Raw genomic sequence first — 21,346 nt, forward strand, 5'->3', positions numbered from 1 at the left:
CCTATATTAGAAACTATTGAAATGTATGATTGAAGTGGGTCACTTGTGTGGTATATGAACAGTATCTTAATAATTCTCATAAAAATGGGACAAATAGTATCTATCTCATAAAATTATTGGGAGGATTAAATGAGATAATTCATATAAAGTATTTAACATAATGTCAGTACATGGTAAGCCAGCAATAAATGATAGCTCTACTAGTATACAACTGCTAACAATAACTAGTGGCAGTAGTAGAGCTACTATTAAATCACACTACATATTATTATAACAATATAACTAGTAGTAGTAGTAGTAGAGATATTGTTAAATAGTTATTATTTTATTTAGAGTTATAATACATATATAGTTACTATTATTGTTGCTGTTGTTATTATTAAAATGTCTCTAGTAGCCTAGTAGCTTTTTTGACGATATAATTTTGGGCCTAGATAAATTATCATACTCAGTATGCCATAATAAAAATAACAATAACTTTGGAGTCAAGACAAATCTGATTGAAATCCCATTTTTACCACTTATTAAATATGTAGCCTCAGAAAAGTTATTTCATCTGTATGAGGCCGAGTTTCCTCACATGCAAAATGGTTCAATAATACCTACGACTACTTTGGGCTCTTATGAGGAATAAATAAGAGAGTGTATGCACAAATGCCCATTGTAGCGGCTATAAATAGTAAACTCTCAAATAATTTTGTTTTGATATGTGTAAAATCATGGTATTGGCATTAATGAAAGTGTGATGAAACACCTTCAAGCTTATATTAATATCCCAATGAGACATAAATTTCATCAGTGCCCCCAAAATAGCAATATATGGGGTAGAGTTCTGGTCTACAATCATGTTGTTCCTAAGATATTCATAATAAACTTGTTACATTACAGATAAATCATTAGTAAAATGTAAACTTTTTCTTTTCATTTTCAAGAGTCTCAAAGCAAGTATGACTAAATTATATAAACTTACACGAAGTAAGTAAACCAGTCACAGTTTCAAGCATTAATATGGTAACCAACTCTTAGGGAAAAGGCTTAGCCCATAATTTCCAAAGTTGTACCTAATACACATGTTGTACAATCTGGGCAATAGAATGGTTTGCAGTTTGGGGTAGTCCATGCTAAGTTTGTACATGTTATGCTGCAAAAAATAGATCTTTTGGAAACAGCTCACTAACCCTAGAATATCTACAAGGGACAGTGAATGCTGCCATGAACTAGCTCCAATTACATGTGCCAAGAATGCTGAGTGAACTCAGGATACCCTTCTTCTTCCTCTCCAAAGTCTTTACTTTTTCAAGATTAAATGACGATTTTCAAGGAGTTATTTGAAGCTAAAAGCATAGGAGGAGCACACAAAAGCAAAAAAAATTAAATCCCCTGCTATGGCCATTATACACTCGACGCATATACTAAGACATGATCCGAGCTAATGAAATGATCATGTATTTGCTATTCGTATTGGTATTAATTACGGCTTGACATTTTAACTCAGTTGGTGACTTGCTTTGGTTTATTTGTTCTATGACAACTAGAAAGACTTGGCTTAATTTTGCTAAACTGAGGAGACTTGGGGATATCATAAGTTGCCATTTTTAGTATTTGCCATATTGAAGAAATGGTGGACAATTTATTATTTCCAAAGGTTTTATCTTTGGCAATTTTAAATTGTTTTCAAATAAATTTAGCATTTGAATTGAAGTTATACAAATTTGTCATTACATTAAGTTAAAGTCAAAGACTGCAGAACTGTTAATTTATGAGGTCTTGCCACGAAAAAGTCACTCTCCCTTTTCTCATCTCTGTTTTGGCAGCTATCATATTACATTATAATTCTGCTTACACATCTGTCTTCCCCACTAGACTGAGAAACATCTTAAGGACAAGGACCTCATTTTATTCACTCCTATATCCCCAAGAGCTAACACAGTGTTTGTCATCCACTAAGAAGTCAAAAAATGTTTTTAGGTAAATTGAGTTTAAAAAATGATAGATTTGGTTGCACATCTAATTTCCTAATTCAGGGTTAAATTAGTTATTTATTTTTGTGTTGTGGTCCTGAGTTTTGCATTAAATATTATATTTTGCCTTATTCTCTTATAGTCTTTTACAGTAGTCTCTTGGGGGACTGAATATAATTTTCAGTAGAAACTGACATGCAGGTGAAATCGATTTCTGACGAAGATTAACACACCTTATATACACAGAGAAACTTTGAGCCAGTAGCACCTAACACAGTCATGAAATATGAATTTAAACAGCCTGTAAAAATAAAATAAATTCTGAATGAGAAGAGAAGGGAAATGAAGAGAATCTTTCATACCGGGTCAGATTCATCTGGCATTCAATTAGCTTGGACTATTTCACTGGTTTGAGTTTTTCTTATATGATTTAGGCACCCAGGCTTTCTTTTTGACTCTTTGACACAAAAAGAGAAGTAAATGGTGTTTATTTTCTGCACAACACTGACTGGTAATTTAAGTCTTAGGAAACCTCCAGGAAAAATAGTTTACATCATCAATGAGAAGAACAGGGCATATTTTCAAATTCACCTTTAATTGAAATTAAATGTCAGATCTCAAAATCTTTTCACCCATGTTTGTTCATGGCTGTTTCAATGTTTCTAGAAGTCTGCTACAGTTTGCAAAGCATGCATTTGGGTTCCTTAAAAAAGCAGTGTCCAAAAGAAGCGGTCTACCTTGCATCAACACATTTCAAGTGGGGCATATGTCATTATGATGGTTTAATAATTTGGTGTTAAAGTACAATATAAATTAATATAATGTGATGCAGTGTTATTTTTCTTATAAAAATTATTGAAAATATATTCCTTTTCAACTGCCAAAATCATAATTAGCCCTGGTATAGCAAAGGTTTATTCACCAAATTTAAATCTAAATTTACCTCCAGAGGGAGAAAAGAAATGGCAGATACAAGACCAAATTAGATTTGTGTGAGTGTTTGGTACATTACTTTTATCTTTATATTTTACACATTACCACAGGCAGCTTTAGCTGAATAGGCTTACTTTGTGAGAGCAATAGTTTTAATACTATTTCGTTAAGAACATGTTTAACATCTCAAAATATATAGTTATTTGGTTAAGATTAATCTTCTTTCAGCATTACAATGTGAACACAATTTAGCAACAACCAAACTGTCATCACTATGTCAGCAAAAAGTATGTAAATTTCCAGAATCTTGTGGATGACTAATGGATTACACTATAGCAGAAAGTCAAGATGTTTATTTTCCTCTAGAGACACAACAAAACATCTGTACTGATGCCGGCTCCATGCACTAAAATGTATACTAAAATGTTTAATTTACTGGATTGCCTTTACAAATATGCAGAACTGAGACCTGAGTGTAATTCTTAAACAAATACATAAATAATTATTCCAGACCATGTTTTCTAAAACTACCTTGAAGCTTGTACACAAATATTTCTTACAATATTTCTAATTTTGCATACAATGCCTGCGTGGGATTCTTATTCATGAGGAAAATGGAGTTAAAGATGTTCTAGGGAAAATTAATGTTTGTTCTGGGTATCTATTGTTTAACAAACACCTAGCTTTGTGCCTAATGACAACCATTTTACTTTGCTTATGAATTTTTGGGTCAGAAATCTGAGAAGAGTTCAGCTCAATGGTTTGCCTCTGACCTACATGGCATACATAAGCCAGGGCAGCTGGGGCTGGAGGGTCCACTTCCAACATGGCTTCTATATTCACGTGTCCGGTGCCTGGCTGCTTTATTGGCCTCTCTTCCTCTACATGAAGTCTCATCCTCTAGGGCCTCTACATGCAGCTTGAGTTTCTCAAAGCATGGTAGTTTCAGACCAGACCAAGAGACATGAAGAGATGTTACAAGATATCTTTTGACACAGCCTCTAATATCTCAGAATATCATTTCTGCAGTACTCTATTGGTCAAATACATCCCTAACGCCAGTCCAGTTTCAAGAGGAGGGGAATGAGGAACTATGTTTAAATGGTACGAATAGGAAAAAAAAAAACTGTGGCTAACTTTAATCTACTACAATGTTGTCTCAGATTTTTAAATATTGAGATTTGGGAAAACTGAACTTGGTAATGTACTTAGTCATTTGGCTTGGATTGTTGTATTTTTTGGTAGTTCTGGTTTTAGTTCTAGTTTAAGGATGTCTAAAGCTACATGTGCTTTATAAACTTTTAAAAATGAACGAAAACAATTTCCAGAAGTTTTCATGACCTGATTGAATTCTGAATGTTTTCAAGATATAGACAGAGATGTCCAATCACGCCAGTTATCTGTCTCTAGCTCTTTTTTATGCCTGGGGTTTCTAAACCTTCATCATTCTGACTGCAGAGCCCCCATCAACACTAAAGAATTCTCTGACATTTATCGTGCTCCTAACATCACTTTAGTATTGAGGCATAAGAGTAAATTACAAAATGATTTCCAGTTGTGAATAAATGAACTAAATAAATCTGTGGAAAAGTTAAAATCACTTAAAATTAACCAGCCATGTGCTCCTTGAAATGCCAAAGATCTTATTTAACTGATTTTGTTTTTCTTTCTCTGAATTACACGGTTGATTTAGCATCTTGGAGAAACAGCCTTTCTAGAATGAAAAATGGGCAGGTCTCCATCTTTCTGTCAATAAAGTTGTTTCCAAATTGTGTAACAAACTAAAAACTGAAAAGTTCAGCTTTGCATCTAATGTAAATTGGAAGCAAATTGCTTTAGTAATTTTACAGGGTAATGCTGGTGAGTTATTTTGGCATATATACCTATGTTGGAATATATATTTATACAAAGCACACATCTCAGAGATTTCCTGAATAGCACACACAAGTGTGACACCCAGTGAACCTGAATGAATTTTACTCCCTACAAGGGTCTCCCTCCTTGCTTTAGAACAATATTCCTCAAACTCTTCTGCTGAAGTTTTCTTAATGACAGAGGAGAATGAAGACATATCCACCCAGGGGATACAAACACAAAAGTTAGTTCTGTTTTATTTGAAATAGTTGTGTGAATTTTGCTTTCTACTTCTCAATTTATGTTTTCATATAAAAATAACTTATCCACCTGAATCTCCATGAAAACAAATGATACGAGATTATCTTACGGCTTCATGTAACCCCTGGCAAACCACAGAGTACCCTTGAAGTATTTTTATATCAGTGTGAATGGAAAGATGTAAGTAAAACTTACTGAGGGAGTGTCAGCACATCTAGATTTGGTTTTAACAAAATGTGATGACTCTGCATAATAATATACAAGGCGTGGGGGGAGAGCCAGAGTCTAATAGTTCAACATTATCTACAAAATATTCACCATTTCCATAGCCCACTCCTGACAACATGTTTATTATTTTCTCTTCTTTTTGTTTTAAAATACTTAACTCTGGTCCTCAAACTGCTAGGCTGCATTAAATATAACGTGCTATATTTCATTTTAGAAAAATGACCAAGCTCTTAGGAATGTAATTTTCCCTCACCTATTTTCAAGACAGAAATAAGCCTCTAACAATCCAAGGTGGATTGAAAAGATCAAAAGTTGAGTCAAAAACTACCAAAGTTAGTGAAATACTGATGCCAATTCATCTTCCCTCGCTATATAATTGGTACGTATCACTATGGTCACACACTTCAATAAGTCATATGCCCCAAGTAAGTCAAATACATTTCTAGCATATTTACTCAGTTCTCTTGTTTAGAACTGAAGAAATTATTAGAATTGAAGAATAGAATAAAACCTAAGATAGACTAAAGATCACAGGTATTAAAGGCCATGGTTTGAAAGAGACACTAGCAGGCCTCTGAGTTTCAAGCTTACAGTTCTTGAAATATAAATTTAGTGGTAGGAGACTCAAAAAGGAGGCTCAAAACCTCGTGTCCTTATTTGAGTCTGTAAAAAGACAAGAGCACCCATAAATCAACTTACTTTTTCCAACACCATATGATTCATAAATATTCAGGATCTCAACCTAAAAACAAGTTTTAAATAGCCCTGGGTTGTGCCATTGGAAGTCATATTACCAAATCATTTTGAAGGCTGTACTGAGGGGCTATTTTATTTTAAAAAGTGCTTGTTCAGCATGAGTTAATGCTCTCTAAATACAAATTTGGGGCTGACAAGCATGGGAAGTTTTCTGTACCAATCACCAATGCATGACACCTATGAACCTATCAATCACAGACTTAAAAAGCTCTGTCCTACAGCACACTTCATACCCAGTGTAACCAATTAGTATTACCATTCCTTGATGCAATACAAATTCATTTCCTTAAACTGCTATTGCACTAAACTCCAAGGTTATAAATGAGCAGGCACAAATTGATTTGCATGTAATAACAGTAGCAATAAACCTTTCCTGGTTCATGCAATTTTTCCCATCTGCTAACAGAGAGTAAGTTTAGGATCTATTATTCCTGGAAGGAGACTTACCCAGCTGGACATCTATAACACTTGGCTGATTCTCCATGGGGAACAATGGCTTGGGAGGCTTGTCTGTGAGTAAAGCTAGAAGAGAAAATGAAAAAAGGTAATAGAAAAATTGAGATTAAATTACAGGATGAGAAAGATTCTACGGTGTATGATATTTAACGTTTGTAGACTTGATACTGTGTAAACGTTTATTAGACAGTGTTCCTACTTGAGTAGTTACTATACCCATACAATATCCATTCTCCAGCACATTTAGAGCAGCATTAATTCACTGTAAATAGGTCATTTTGACAGCTACACTTGCCAACAAGATCAAACAAATGGTCTATTTTGAGTTGTTGTATAAGCTTGTGAGTGTGAAGAAATATAGATTTTAAAAGTATAATCATATAAATGTTAAATCTTCATTCCTACTTTGTGGTACTAAATATTCTTAATGAAACTGCCAGTGGGTTGAACCTTCTGCACCTCTGAATCATACCTCATTCCCCACCTCAACCTCTAAAACAATATGATAAAACACTGGTACATTTAGTAGCATAATTGATCAAAAAAACTGATTGAACATCTTCTGTCCACTAAATCTTGTGCTAAGTATTAAGGGAGAAGAAAGTAGTTTTTATCTTTGCCTGCAATTTACATTCTAGGAATATGAACACAGAATCAGCACATCAAAATAAAGAGATAATAGAACAAAGAAAACAGTCTAGTAAAAAAAATGTAGCATTTGAGTTATAAGGCTATATATGGTAAAGGAATGGAGAAAGGAGAGGTCAGTATTTGCTGGCAGGGTTGGGGAAAGTTTCTGAAGGATATGGGTCTCCACACAGACTTTAAGGAATGGAGAACATTTGGAGTGGTAGAATAAGGAAGAAGAATGGCAGGAAAAACTAATAACACAAATTGAGAAACACAGGTAGAACTTAGCAAGCATACTGTAACTAGAGTAGAATAATCTGGTAAGAAGGAATTGGGTGGGTGGGGTAAAAGCAAGTCAGTCATGATGTGGAGTGATTGGAAATAATAGGAGATAGATAGGACAGAGCTTGATTCTGGAAGATCCTGAGAAACATGCAGAGGAATTTGGACACGATGTAGTAGACCAGAAGGCCATTGTAGACTTTTGGAACAACAGTAACAAAAGACTCAAGGGAAGTACTGTCTAAAGATGATTGGCTTGATACATAGAATGTAGAATGGGCTGGAAAAGAACAAAACCAGCTAAGAGTATGAGGTAACAATGCTGCAGTGAGAGGATGAGGAGTCAGAGTGGTAAAGTCTGGGGAAAGTTTTTTTTTAAAAGGAGGCAAACTTAAGAGGCCTTCAGAAAAAAGAAGTGTGAGGACTTGGCACAAATACAAAATGCTTTATGCCAAATCTTATATCAAGCTATTATTTATATCCTGAGTTCTTTTTAATTGTTCCCGTATTTTTTTTATTGAAATATAGTTGGTTTACGATGTTGTGTTGATTTCTGGTGTACAGCATAGTGATTCAGTTACATATATATATATTCCTTTTTATACTCTTTTTCATTATAGGCTATTACAAGCTATTGAATATAGTCCCCTGTGCTATACAGTAAGACCTTGCTGCTTATCTATTTCATATATAGTAGTCAACTATCCAACTGGACTCTTACCTATTAAGGGGAAATGTTTTATTCTTCTTTGTAATTCACAAGAGACAAAGAATAGAGCTGGGTAATTAGAGATAATCATTAAACCATTGTTAATTGATTGGCTTAGGAACTCCCTGACAACACGAGAGAAGTTCATTTCATATTGCAAAGATATTTAGAGGAAGAGAGAAACTTAAGTTAATCATAAGATAGGTAAGATTAGGGAAATATACAAATTTGGCAAGATTCCCAAAATAATTTTTCATAACAAACAAATGAACCAGGAAAGAGCTTTACATAACATTAGCTTAATCTTCCTGATATCCAAACTGCTAAGGGAAAATTTTTCGTGAATTGTTCTCATTTTTCCAACAAATCTTTATTGATGGCCTGCAAGACATCTTGTTTTTATGGAATTGAAAAATACATTTTTCTAAGTTGATTTTGGCAAAATACAGCCAAACATACAAATACAATATCTGTAGTCTCCATTTCCTCAATATTTCAGTTACTCTTAATCTTACATTTAAATATCATGTGAAATATAAAGGATATATTTTAAACAAAATTTAAATATTTGTATTCAAAACCCAGTCACGGGTCAATTTTATTGTTTGCTATTGTTTGTAATAGCAAAATACTGAAAACAACCAAATTATCTATCAGTAGGAGACTGGTTAAATAATACTATGTTACTTCCATATAATGATGTATTACAACGCACAGTTTAAAAGAATTAGGCAAACCTGTGTATCTATTATAAAAATATCTCCAAGATAGAGTATTCAATGCAAAGTAATGTTACAAACAGAGTGCACAGTATACTATCCTTTGTGTAGAATATATATGTGTGTGTGTGTGTGTGTGTTTGTGCGCACACATGTATATATAAACTTGTTTGTATAAGTACGGCATAATTCTGAATTAATACATGTGAAACTCGTAACAGCGATTTCCTCTAAGGAGAGAAACTGCGTGGCTGAGGAATAGTAGAGTGTGAGGTGGGAGAAGGGTGGTATGGACAGGCAGAGGAAGATTCCATTTTCACTGTATACCTTTTATACATTTTGAATAACATGCATATATTGTGTACTCAAAACATGAATAATTTTATTATTTAATTTTAATTAATTAAAGTCCAGCCACCTACATTTTATTTATAAAATAATCATTTTGGTTACTTTGTAGAACCATTGTCAATTTGCCTTACACATCGATATTACAGACACTTAGATTTCTGGAAACTGTTCTTAGTCTTATTTTCAAATATGTCCTGCCTCCAATTGGGATGTGATGGGCGGGAAGTAACTGTAAGTAATGTTTATAATGCTCAAAGAGAAATATCTTGTCCTACTTTCATCAGGATATGAATTTGGAGACATTGTTGCCCCCCATCCTTATCTCCTGCCATGGATAATGGATATATTTACTCTAATTTTATTATTGTTCAATGTCAATTACTGAAGTGATATTTATTAGTGTTGATAATTTTAAGTGCCTTACATTTACAGGTGGTTCATAATTGTCAAAGTGCTTTTAGATACATTAGTTCATGTGATCTACACAATGACCTTGGAAGGTAAGGAAGATGGTTACAATTATGGCCACCTTAGAGATGAAGCTTAAATGAAGCGTACATTGTCTCATTTGGTGCCCCCTTGTGACCAAAAGCCCCCATAGGCAGAATGGATAGGAAGACAGATATAAGCTGTAGGCAGGAAATGGGTAAAAAACGATCAGTACTGAATCAATGGTTTTAGTGTCTTTGACTACACCCTAATTAACTATGCTAAGGTTGCCAAGCCAGTGGGAGTGGCTTTGTGGCAAACAGCCAGCTGAAACATGATTTCTGTAGGACATTCCATGCACATACATTTTTTTCTCCCAAAGCCATGAATGAAAGAGGATCTAAACTTGCACTTTAGATCCTAACACATCTCAGTGGGATGTATGGGCGTGGAGCCTCATTAAATTCCAATATCGTGTCTAGGTCTGGGAATTGCTAAGAAGTGCAGAACATTTGTGATGATAAAGCAGCAACTGCAGCAGTTCATCTGGATCCTGACCACCAGCCCATAGACAAATCTATCAGCGCCCAGCATAATTATAGCATTTGCAGATTAGCTAGAGCACATGCTGCCATGAGCTCATTTCTTTCTTCTTCTTCCTTTTTTTTTAAATCTCATCTAAAATGCACAGTTACTGTTTGGGAAATGAAGGGGAGAACTGTCGATACCAGACCCCATGAACAACACAGTGGAGATTTACAATTTTATTAGAAAAGTTATCATGGACCTCTAGAGGGACTAATTGGGGTCTGAGCTAGTCTTTGAATTTGCTGCTCCAGCTTCATGCTTTGATTGAAAGAATGGGAGCTCGGGATGCAGTTTGGTACTAACATTTTAGTCCACAATTCCTCCCTTGCATTTCCCTCTGTAGCTGCTTATGTTTAATTATCCTTAAATATAATTACTCTACTGAGTATGCCATGACATTAGTCTTAATGTGCTAGTGAAGCTACTACTGTTACTGCCTGCTTCTTCCTAAAGCTAGGTTTTATATGTTCGACACTAACTTTCCAGAGAAGAATGGAAAGTTTTTTTTTTTTCTATTAAAGGGAAAAGTTGTATCCACCTGCAGAAACAGATCAATTGGTTTGACTGAAATGATTGGTCCATTTCCATGAACCGAGTATAAGAACTCAGTAGAATTAATTGTTTGATTAAATAAATCAATTTACTTGACTATAAGACTAAGCGTGAAAAACTGTCATTACAAGTTTCATCGTCCTTTTTTGTTGTTGATTTCTGTTTAATTAGACTTGCCAGAGAGCCAAGTAGAAGGGAGAGGAAGGACAGCTTGATGCAAGAACACTAAATGTATGAACCCATTAGAATCATAAAGTGACTCTCTAATTTCTATGAATGAAGCCACTATGGACTGTGTATGTTAAGGTCAATAAAATGGATCCGTCCAAATCCATTCAACACACTAGCACTGAAGTCGCATTCCAAAATCACTATTTTCATCACAACATTTAACCATATAGAATCTACCAATGTCTCCTACATAAGAGGATAAAATCTGAACCTGTCAGCTATGAACATAAAGGCAACTACAATGTAGACTTAAAAAACAATAACAACAACAAAAACAACAACAAAAAACAAACCAACCCTTCCGGCCTTCTTAACTACTCTTCTACTTTATCTGTGCTTTGTTTGGCCAAGTTACTTTCCTTATCTGCCCTATTAATACATTGCATTAATTTCAAACTCTGCATCTTGGCTTAAACACTTTCCCTAAACTTGGAGACAAATAATAATAGCTATCAGAGTTCTCATTTATTTAGAATCTGCTCTGTGCTCGTCACTATTCGGCCAAGTTACTTTCCTTATCTGCCCTATTAATACATTGCATTAATTTCAAACTCTGCATCTTGGCTTAAACACTTTCCCTAAACTTGGAGACAAATAATAATAGCTATCAGAGTTCTCATTTATTTAGAATCTGCTCTGTGCTAGTCACTGTTCTAAGGCATTTTATATTACACTCTACAGATAACTTTTCCAAAGTCAAGGAGCTCTGGACTTGTAAAACAGGGATCTGAAATGAGTTCTGCCTGATCTTACCATGCCTGTGATGCCTAAGATCTTCCCTTTCCTTTTTATCATCCCAAGTCCTATCTATCTGCCAAAAGTCAGTTTAAGTCCTACACCCTCCAGAAAGCCTTCCGCATTTGGTTCATGGTATACACTGCTTTGAATACAATGTAAACCTCACCTTACATGGGTATATCTAGTCTCCCTAACCAGATTTGGAAGCTCCTAGATAAGAATCATGTCTCACATTACCCAGCAATTAAGGAAGTGTCTGACACTGTGGAACAAATAAACACAATCTCCAAGTTATTTTCCCACAGTATTCTTTCTCCAAAAGTGGGTGCTTCCCATAGGGTTCTTAGGTTACAGTGAACAGAAACTAATTTAAGCAAAAAGGGAACTTATCAGAAGGGTATCTCAAGGATGAACAGGATGTCTGGGGAACTAAGTTTAGATACAGGAAAGAAACCAGATCAAGTCTAGATGCACAGGCAAAAGGCACTACACAACAATTTCATCTTGATCTCATCACTGGATTGAATTCATTCCAACTGTGTTTTTCTTTTTAAATGCTTTGCTTTGTCGTGTTGTGTCTTGTTTTTTGTCCTTGGGTCACTTTTTTCAAGATTCAAAATCCCAGGAAAGAGAGGCTGAATGGACAAGTTTTTAACTCCAGATCTTGGTCAAGACGGCATGCACACCTTGAGTAAAAGAAGAATCCCCCCAAAGCAAGATTTCTCAAACTCAGCAATATTAACTTTCAGTGCCAGACAATTCTCTGTTGTAGATGGCTGTCTTGTGCATCGTAAGTTGTTTAACAGCATCCCTGGCCTCCGCCTGCTAATTCCAGTAGCCCTCTCCCCCAGTTGTAAAAAACCAAAAATGTCTCCGGACATTGGCAAATGCCCCTGGGGAGCTAAACCACCCCAGGCTGAGAACCACTGTCTTGCAGGAAACTTAGGTTCTCTGATGTCCTGAGGGAATTGAAGATCTTGGAAAAGGAGACTTGGGAATAGTCTTCATGTCGGAAAAGAAAATGGAGGTCCTTACTAAGCACATTAAGTCGAGGCAGAGCCAGGGATCTTGTTAATATCTTTAATGGTTTCCTGTAATCATGAAGGGAGATTGGTCAAGCCTAGCCAAAGTAGTTAACTAGTTTCAAGATTTCATAAATTGATAAAAATGAATCCAGAAATTGCTGCATTCTGGAAACATCATAAGCACTAGTATTCCTTAGAAAGGAACATCTTTTTCTGAATTAACTTCATAGACTTCCTAATTCTGAATTATGATGCACATATTTTACTGACTACTTAATGATTATAAAGTCCCATATGTTGTAAATATGTCATGTCTAGAATTACTAGGCTGAGAATCCCCTGATCTAGGTGATCATCCAGGAAAAATAAATAACAAATATTATTTAATACCATCTTTAATCCTCCAAATTTATAAACCCAAACAGGACCAGTCTTAAATATAATATATCCCCTTTGCCCTAAGCTTCCTTGTTTTATGTACCCTACTTCAAAAGAGTTTCTTCTCCAGCCTGCTTTTAAGCACCCAATGTTCTTTCTCTCTAATCAAATCTGGCTGCAAAGAACTCTCTGCGATTTAAACTTTGGTATGAACTGAAGACATCTGAACCTCTTTTCCTAAGGCTAGTTGCTTTCAAAGGATGTCTCAAAATGTGAAATAATAGGCTTTATTACTTAGGAGGCAGTTAAACAGCAGGCACATAATTGGCCCCAGGACCCTCCGCTGACCACCTGTCTTCACACCGGTGTTGGTCAACAAATAGGGACGTTACTGAAGACAGATAGTTATTTTCCTCAAGATTCCAAACAGCATTGTTATGAGTGATTTCTCCACTTAAAAACATCTTAGGAAAGAGTTCCCTGGCATGTTTTAAATTAAGAAGTACATCACTGTCCATTAAAAGTCAAGCCTTGTTTTCACTTCAGCCTGTTACTACCTCCATCAACAAAACACTGTAACAATTAATTTCTTGTAAATATTTACTCCACCAAAACTCTAATATTCTCTGCCTTTTTTAAAACAGGAGTGGCAGACTGACATATACTGTTTGTCTATTAACTCTGTCCACAGAGAATATGTATTTTGTAGGTGCTCCAGCTGTAGTAGAAAGGCTGGGATGGGGTCAAGAAAAAAAATAAAGCCAGTGATTCCAAGAGTCATTCAGAGATTTGTTTCAAACCATTGGTGGCTCGACCTTAAGAGATTTTGTTATGCATCTCCCACACTTCCCTACTCCTGACTAAGAATAATTTCCTTTAGTAAGTCACTATCACTGATGGTGGTGGCTCATGTTCCTTATGTGAAGATAAAATTCTTGAGAACCAGAGTCAAACAGACAGGAGGTCATATTCATAGGATTCAATTGCTTTTAAAACAAACACATTCTAGTTGCATTAAAAATACTCCTGCCATCATTTGAAGCCTTTCTAAGTATGCGTCTTTATTTAGCATATAACTTAAAGTCAGGTACTTCCTTTGAAGCAATAGGTAATTCTTTAACAGGGAGATGCTGAGTTGCTAGGGAAGTGATGGGCAACCCACCTGGCCATTGCCCCTGCACAGGTCAGGCCCCCTAGCAACTTCTCTGGGCATCTGACTCAAAGACTGGGTCCTGCCTTGCAATTCAGTGGATGTGCCTTGAGGGTCGTGAATGGTCTGGGCTGCTGTGAAGAGCCTTGAGGTGCCCTCTCCTCTAGATTCCATATTTATTTCCACCAATATTTGAGTTTTAAGCAATGCATGAGCTTTGGAAAGGCGTGAGCATAAAGGCAGGGCAATTTCTTTTCAATGCCATTTGACACAGGGCCCTTCTCTGGAGAGAACAATGTTTATTCAGCACAAATCTGCCCAGACATAAAACAACTTCTTCAAACTTGAAAAGAAAACAACCTTGGGGAAAATGGAAACTTAAACAGAGGTTGTGATGGTATTTTTTTTTCTTCACAGAGCATGCTTTTTCTTCAATCTTGCCTTTTTCCCCTCAAGAAAGATTTTGCCTTCTCTCTCAAAAATAGTACTCCCTGGACCCTTATATTGTTGATGTCTGACACATTCCAATGTGATTACTATCAAGGAAATCACGTAAGATAGTGTACTACTGAGTTCCACACAGAACTTGGGATATGGTTAGGACCAAAGTAATGGGAAGTTACACATAGAAGATAGATTGATTTTAATTTGGGGGGTTTTATTGACAGATAATTGACATATAACGTTGTGTGCGTTTACAGTATACAGTGTGTTGATTTGATACACTTATATATTGCAATACAATTACCACCATGTAGTTAAATAATATTTCTATCACATCCCATAATTATCATTTCTTTTTTTTGTGGTGAGAACATTTAAGATCTACTCTCTTAGCAACTTTCAAGTATATAGTACAGTATTATTCATTATAATCACAATACTGTGTATTAGATCCCCACAATTTATTCATCTTCTAACTTGAAGTTTATACTCTTTGACCAGTATCTCCCCATTTTCCCCACTCTCCAGCCCCTGGTAACCACCATTCTAGTCTCTTTCTGTGAGTTTGGATTTTTGGGGGGGTTTCATATATAAGTGATATCACACAGTATTTGTCTTTATCTGACTTATTTCACTTAGCATAATGCCCTCCAAGTTCATCCACGTGGTCACAAATGGCAGGATTTCCATCTTTCTCACAGCTGAATAGTATTCCATTGTGCATATATAGATGTATAGATATATATGCCGTATCTTTATGAGATCAATTTTTAATTTGCATCAAGATCCTCATTCGATTCTGTCAGATTCTAGAAATTTGGCCCTGACAGTAATGCTTAAGAATATAATAAGATACTACAGGACAGATAATTTTACAGCTAGACAAACTCTTATTTAACTCATCTGGCTATTCTGACAGATGAATAAACTGAAAGGCAGAAAAGGAAGGGATTTGCTGAACATCATATTGCAAATTGGTGATAAAGCAGAAGACCAAAACCCATGTTTCCTGAATTAAAGATCAATATTCTTGCCACTGCACCATGGCTAACGTTGATTAAGCATGCATTTCATGCCAAGCTCTTTTACATTCATTCCCTCATTAAATCCTCACAACAATACATGAAGTAGGTCCTAATATTGTCAACATTTGACAGATGAGAAAATTGCGGCTCAGTGAGATAAAGTGACTTGCCTCAAGATAAATACATTATGGATCCAGGATTCAACCTAAGGCTATTTGACTGTTGAATTTGAGCTCATAGCTGCTATGAGCTATTACCACTCTTTCTTGTTTTTTTTTTAAACACCTTTATTGTGGTATGATTCCTGTACAGTAAACTACACATATTTCAGATATACAATTTGATAAATTTTGATAGATGTATACACCAATGAAACCACTACCACAATCAAGATAGCTAACATTTCCATTAATCCCAAAGAGGTGCAAATTTCAAATTCCCAATTTGTCCCTTCCCATCCCCTTTACCCCCTGGTAACCATAGGTTTGTTCTCTATGTCTGTGAGTCTGTTTCTGTTTTGTAGATAAGTTCATTTGTGTCCTTTTTTAAGATTCCACATATAAGTGATTTATGGTATTTTTTTCTTTCTCTTTCTGACTTACTTCACTTAGAGTGACAATCTCCACTCTTCCTTATTTTTTTAAGACTCTTTCTCCTTCATTCAAAACATATCCTATTTACTGTTTCCATATAAGCATCTCAAAAACAGTTATTTTATTGAATTGATGGAGTTTGGGGAAAATTGACTGAATACCTTTAGCTGTGTCTACAGAATTCTACAGGTCAAAGAGTAGGACAAAAATTCAATCTTGGATTATTTGGTGTCATTCATTCTTTCAATCAGTTAACAAATGTTTATAGTCCTTCTAAACAAGTTGTGTGTCTATGCTGGGTTTGGGGATGCAAAGTACAAATCTGAAGAATACATGGAGCCATATCAAAAGGGTTCATCAAGTATGAAAGACAGGCATGTACAAATGGCTGTAGTAAATGAAGAATAGAGGTAATTGCCTGTTTTAGTTTGTATTGCTGTTGTAACAAGTTATCACAAACTTAGTGGTTTAAAACAACACATTTATCATTATCTCATAGTCTGGGAGGTCAGAAGTCTGACATGGATCTTACTGTACTAAAATTAAGGTGTTGGCAGGGCTGTGTCCTTTCCTGAGGTCCTAGGGGACAATTTATTTCCTTTCTTTTTCCGGCTTATAGAGGGTGACCACGTTCTTTGGTGCTTGGCCTTCTTCCAGCTTCAGAGCCAGGAATGGTAGGTTGAGTTCTTCTCACATTACATCATACCAACCTTCTTTTCTGCCTCTCTATTCTACTTTTAAGGACCCCTGTGACTACATTGGGCTCACTTGGATAATTCATGATAATTTCCCTACTTTCAAGTCAGGTGATTAGCGATCATAATTCCATTTGCAACCTTAATTTGCTTTTGCTATATAATCTAACATAGTCCTAACAGATTATGATGTGGACATCTTGGCAGAGCCATTATTCTGCCTACTAAAATGCCAAAACAGGTAATCAAATAAAATACAAATGGAATTTAAAGAAGAATATGACATCTTGTCTGGCATATGGAATAAGAACCTACATTGCATGTGTTGTATTTTAATAAAATGAACTTTTATTTCCTGGTCTCATTTCAGCCAAATCAGTTTGTAAATGGAGACATATTCTTTGTATTTCAAACAGAAGTCCATCAAGACAATTATTTGAGTAGATTTGGCTGGTATTGATACTATTGTTTTCAGCGTAATGATTTATTTATTTACAGCTGTCAAAATCATTCAGCATTCATAGCCTATCAATATAATATTTTGAAATATAGAATAAGAAAAAGCAAAATATCACTGAAGCAATTTCAACCATGTGGATGTGCTTATAGTCCCTAGTGAGGACTACAGCTGTGAATATTAAATAAGCAATTACTTTAGAATCAAAAGTTTCATGCCAAGAATAATTTTCTAATTCTTTTGGGAATCATTAAACATGATACGATATTTAAAACACAGGAAGAAATTGTCCTTCTAAGTGGAGAACCTTTCTAACATGCAGACTGACTTAGTTGGGGTCTGAAGTTGAAGAAAGAGCGGTTATCAAATCACCAGGCATTATCCCTTTACCCTCCCATTCATGTTTGCTTTACATGTCCAGAGAATTTTTCATAATCATGATTTCATAATCATAATCATGATTAACCCATTTGTTTGCATGACAGCAAGTCACATGGATGGTCATCAAAAAACCTATAAATTGTAGGATGTTACTTTCACTTTGCAGATGAGAAAACTGAGGTTCTGGGAAGGTAAACTGCTCCCCTAAGGATACACAGCTACTAAGGGACAGAACCAGGATTTAAACTCCAATTCTGACTCCTATTCTGTAGTTTCCTAGTCTCATTTAATCCTCACAACATTCTTATGAGGTGAGTACTACTATTATGCCTGTTTTATTGTTGAGGGAATTAAGGCTCAGAGAGGTTGGGTAACTTGACCAGCTAGCAAAGGGGGCAGAACTGTTACCCACATCTATGTCTGTCTGATTTTAAAGCTTGGCTCTTTCCCCATAAAACTCTCTAGGATGAATATGTAATAGTATTTGAAACGAACTCAATCCTACCAGGAAAGTATCTGAAAACAAAGTCTTTCTGCTTTCCATTTTCATCACTGAAGTCAGAACCTGGCCCTTACAAATCCTGATTGATTTCCCACATGATGGCAACCCTCTGGGAGGTTTCCAAGCTTGTTCCCTGTCTTCGTAACACTGACGAGCACTAATTTAATTAACCAAATATAAGTTGATGACCTATGATGTTGAAATTGATTTTCAAATGAAGCCAATTATGATTGTTCACAGTTCCAAGGAGAAAATACAAGCTAGGTGATTTCAAGATGTGATTACTGAATGCAGAAGAATTGAAGATAAGAGAGAAAAATCAACTGAATTTACAAAGCACTTTCTCCTTTCAATTATTATCTCATTGGGTCCAACTGGGAGGCTAGTAGGGCAAGGACTGCTATCTCTAGAAACTGAGAGATGAAATCTCAGAAATTTTTTCAAAGTAGGACCCAAGTCTCCTAAAACAGAATGCCTTGTGTTCCTGAATCAAATTCATAAACTTCTCCTCTAACTGTGGAACTTTAGAGATAGCCCCATATTTTCTGACAGGATAAGCACTTCCTCAGCTGTCATTATCCCTCATTACTTAAAATGATTTTGTAAAGAGATTGGACTCAGTGTTTAGAAGGAGAATCTGCACCTTTGATTAAGAAGGCTTTGAATATCATAAGGCAAGCTAATACTATGACAGGATAGTCACTTCCTGTCACTCCACACCACAGGCTTCTCTATACTGGTTTAAATGAAGCAGCTTCCAAGTATGTTCTAATTCACCTGAGGGTTGTACGTACCCCCTCTCCCCATCATCCACTGATCTGAACTAATGCTTCCCTGCAGAATATTCCAGTACAGATGAAACCCAAGTGTTCAAGGCTGCTCTGGCCTTATATGCCACATTGATCTGGTGCCAGTGGATATTTCTATAGCAAACATGCACTTTCTCTAATAGTGTCTTTAGTCAAGAAGTGGTCTGGTCATTTGTGAGAGAACCAAAGGCTTTTCAGAAAACTTTCTTCTGTGAGGGTGGTTACCTGGGGTTACCAACCAGTTCAAACACTGTAGATCAATCTTGCTGCATTGGGTGACTCAGTGTCTACTGCTCTGCTTTTAGCCTGCCAGGCTAGTTACAAGTCTAACTGAAACCCAGACCTTCAGGATCTTTGTCTATGGGCTGATGTCCCATCAATGCTTTAGTAGGAGCCCGAGAACTGGAACTCACTAGCATATAGCCACTTAAGTCTCAGAGAGCCTAAAAGAAATAAAAAGCACTGTCCAGCTCTTGAAGAGGGAATTTCAGTTCCTGGGACAGCAAAAGCTCCTCATCCTTGCCTGTCTCATGTGTGTCCAGACCTTGGAAATGTCTGTGATGTTCATCAGCATTGGGCTGATCTCACCCTAATTCAGAGCAGATGGCTGCTTATATGTTATGATTTTAAAAGGAAAGCCTCTTCCAACTTTCAAAAACATCTGCCACCCACTATCTAGGTCACAAACCGTGTAATATTGCTGTTGAAAGCACAGACTCTGGGTTAAGAATACCTGAGTTTGAATCTGGCTCTGCCACTTACTGTGTGACCTTAATCATGTTTCTTTTTTTTTTTTAAATTGAAATGAAGTATAGTTGATTTACAATGTTGTGTTAGTTTCAGGTGTACAGCAAAGTAATTCAGGTTATAAATAATATGTATATTCTTTTTCAGATTATTTTCCAACATAGGTTATTACAAGATATTGAACTTATTTACAAAACAGAAACAGACTCACAGGCATAGAAAAAAAACTTACGGTTATTGAAGGGGAAAGGAGGGAGGGATAATCTAGGTGTTTGGGATGAACAGATACACACTACTATATATAAAATAGATAAAAAACAAGGACCGATTGTGTAGTACAGGGGACTATACTGATCATGTTTCTTAACAACCTTGGTATTCTGTTTCTTTTTTTTTTTTTTTAACATTTTTTATTGATTTATAATCATTTTACAATGTTGTGTCAAATTCCAGTTTTCAGCACAATTTTTCAGTTATTCATGGACATATACACACTCATTGTCACATTTTTTTCTCTGTGAGTTATCATAACATTTTGTGTATATTTCCCTGTGGGTATTCTGTTTCTTTAATGTCTAACTGTGGATGGTAATTGCACCCACTCTTTAGGATTGTTATGAGGATTAAATGAGATCATGCTTCAAAAGTGCAAAGTAGAGAACTGGCTCATAGTTAGTCCTCAATCAATGTTAGCAATTATTATTAACTTACCAAATTAAGAGAACATTGAGCTATATCTATTTCTAGGGAGGGAATCAAATGTAATATATGACTGAGACAAAGGTTGAAAGGACAAGGGTGGGGATACTGCAGGGAAGAAGTGGGAGTAGGGTAGACAGAACAACAGAATTACCAAAGCAAGTCTCACTCACTTCAAAAATCTAATTTTCCAATACCTCGAGCCATCACAGTACTTGTGTATAGAAATCCAGATCTAAAACTCACATGCCCAACTTCTGCCTTGGTAAGGAGGTCACATTTTTCTCTAGGAGTTTAAAAAAATAACTATAATAATATGTAAGGAAATGGATGAGCCGGCAGGTATCTTTCAATAGTATTTATGCAGATAATACACTGAAGTTAAGTCAATAATTTTGTTGACTCCCCATACCCCTGCAAAATGAAAAGGAAATTGAGCTGATTGGCTGGAGTTTCAGTCTGATGTCAACTTTGCTGCAAAGCAGGTAGGCAAATTATTGACACAAAAATGGAAGCCACTTCATCAGCTTAACGAAATATCTTCCACAGAATGGACAGAATAAAAGCAGCTCTACCCTCCATGTGGTATACTGTTTGAGACTTGGGCTGAAAGCTCCAAAATCTGAGTTCTAATCCTGGCTCCACTAATAATTTATTATGTGACTTTGGACAATTCTGTTAACTTTTCAGTTGCTTAGTTTCCCCATCTTCAAAATGGGGGTGATAATCACTTGTACAGTTTATATGGTTAATATAAGGAGCA

The 21,346-nt window shown here is 35.8% G+C and overlaps 1 protein-coding gene across 1 annotated transcript in view; it reads right to left on the bottom strand.

Moving 5' to 3' along the window:
• Nucleotides 1–21,346, bottom strand: part of IL1RAPL2 (interleukin 1 receptor accessory protein like 2) — a 919,709-nt gene that overhangs the window by 221,029 nt on the left and 677,334 nt on the right. The window contains exon 6 of the mRNA XM_010963806.3: nucleotides 6,441–6,515. Within this exon, the coding sequence (XP_010962108.2) occupies nucleotides 6,441–6,515 (75 nt within the window). The remainder of the gene's footprint in view (nucleotides 1–6,440; nucleotides 6,516–21,346) is intronic.

This window comes from Camelus bactrianus, chromosome X, assembly GCF_048773025.1.
Source record: "Camelus bactrianus isolate YW-2024 breed Bactrian camel chromosome X, ASM4877302v1, whole genome shotgun sequence".
Lineage (NCBI taxonomy): Eukaryota > Metazoa > Chordata > Mammalia > Artiodactyla > Camelidae > Camelus > Camelus bactrianus.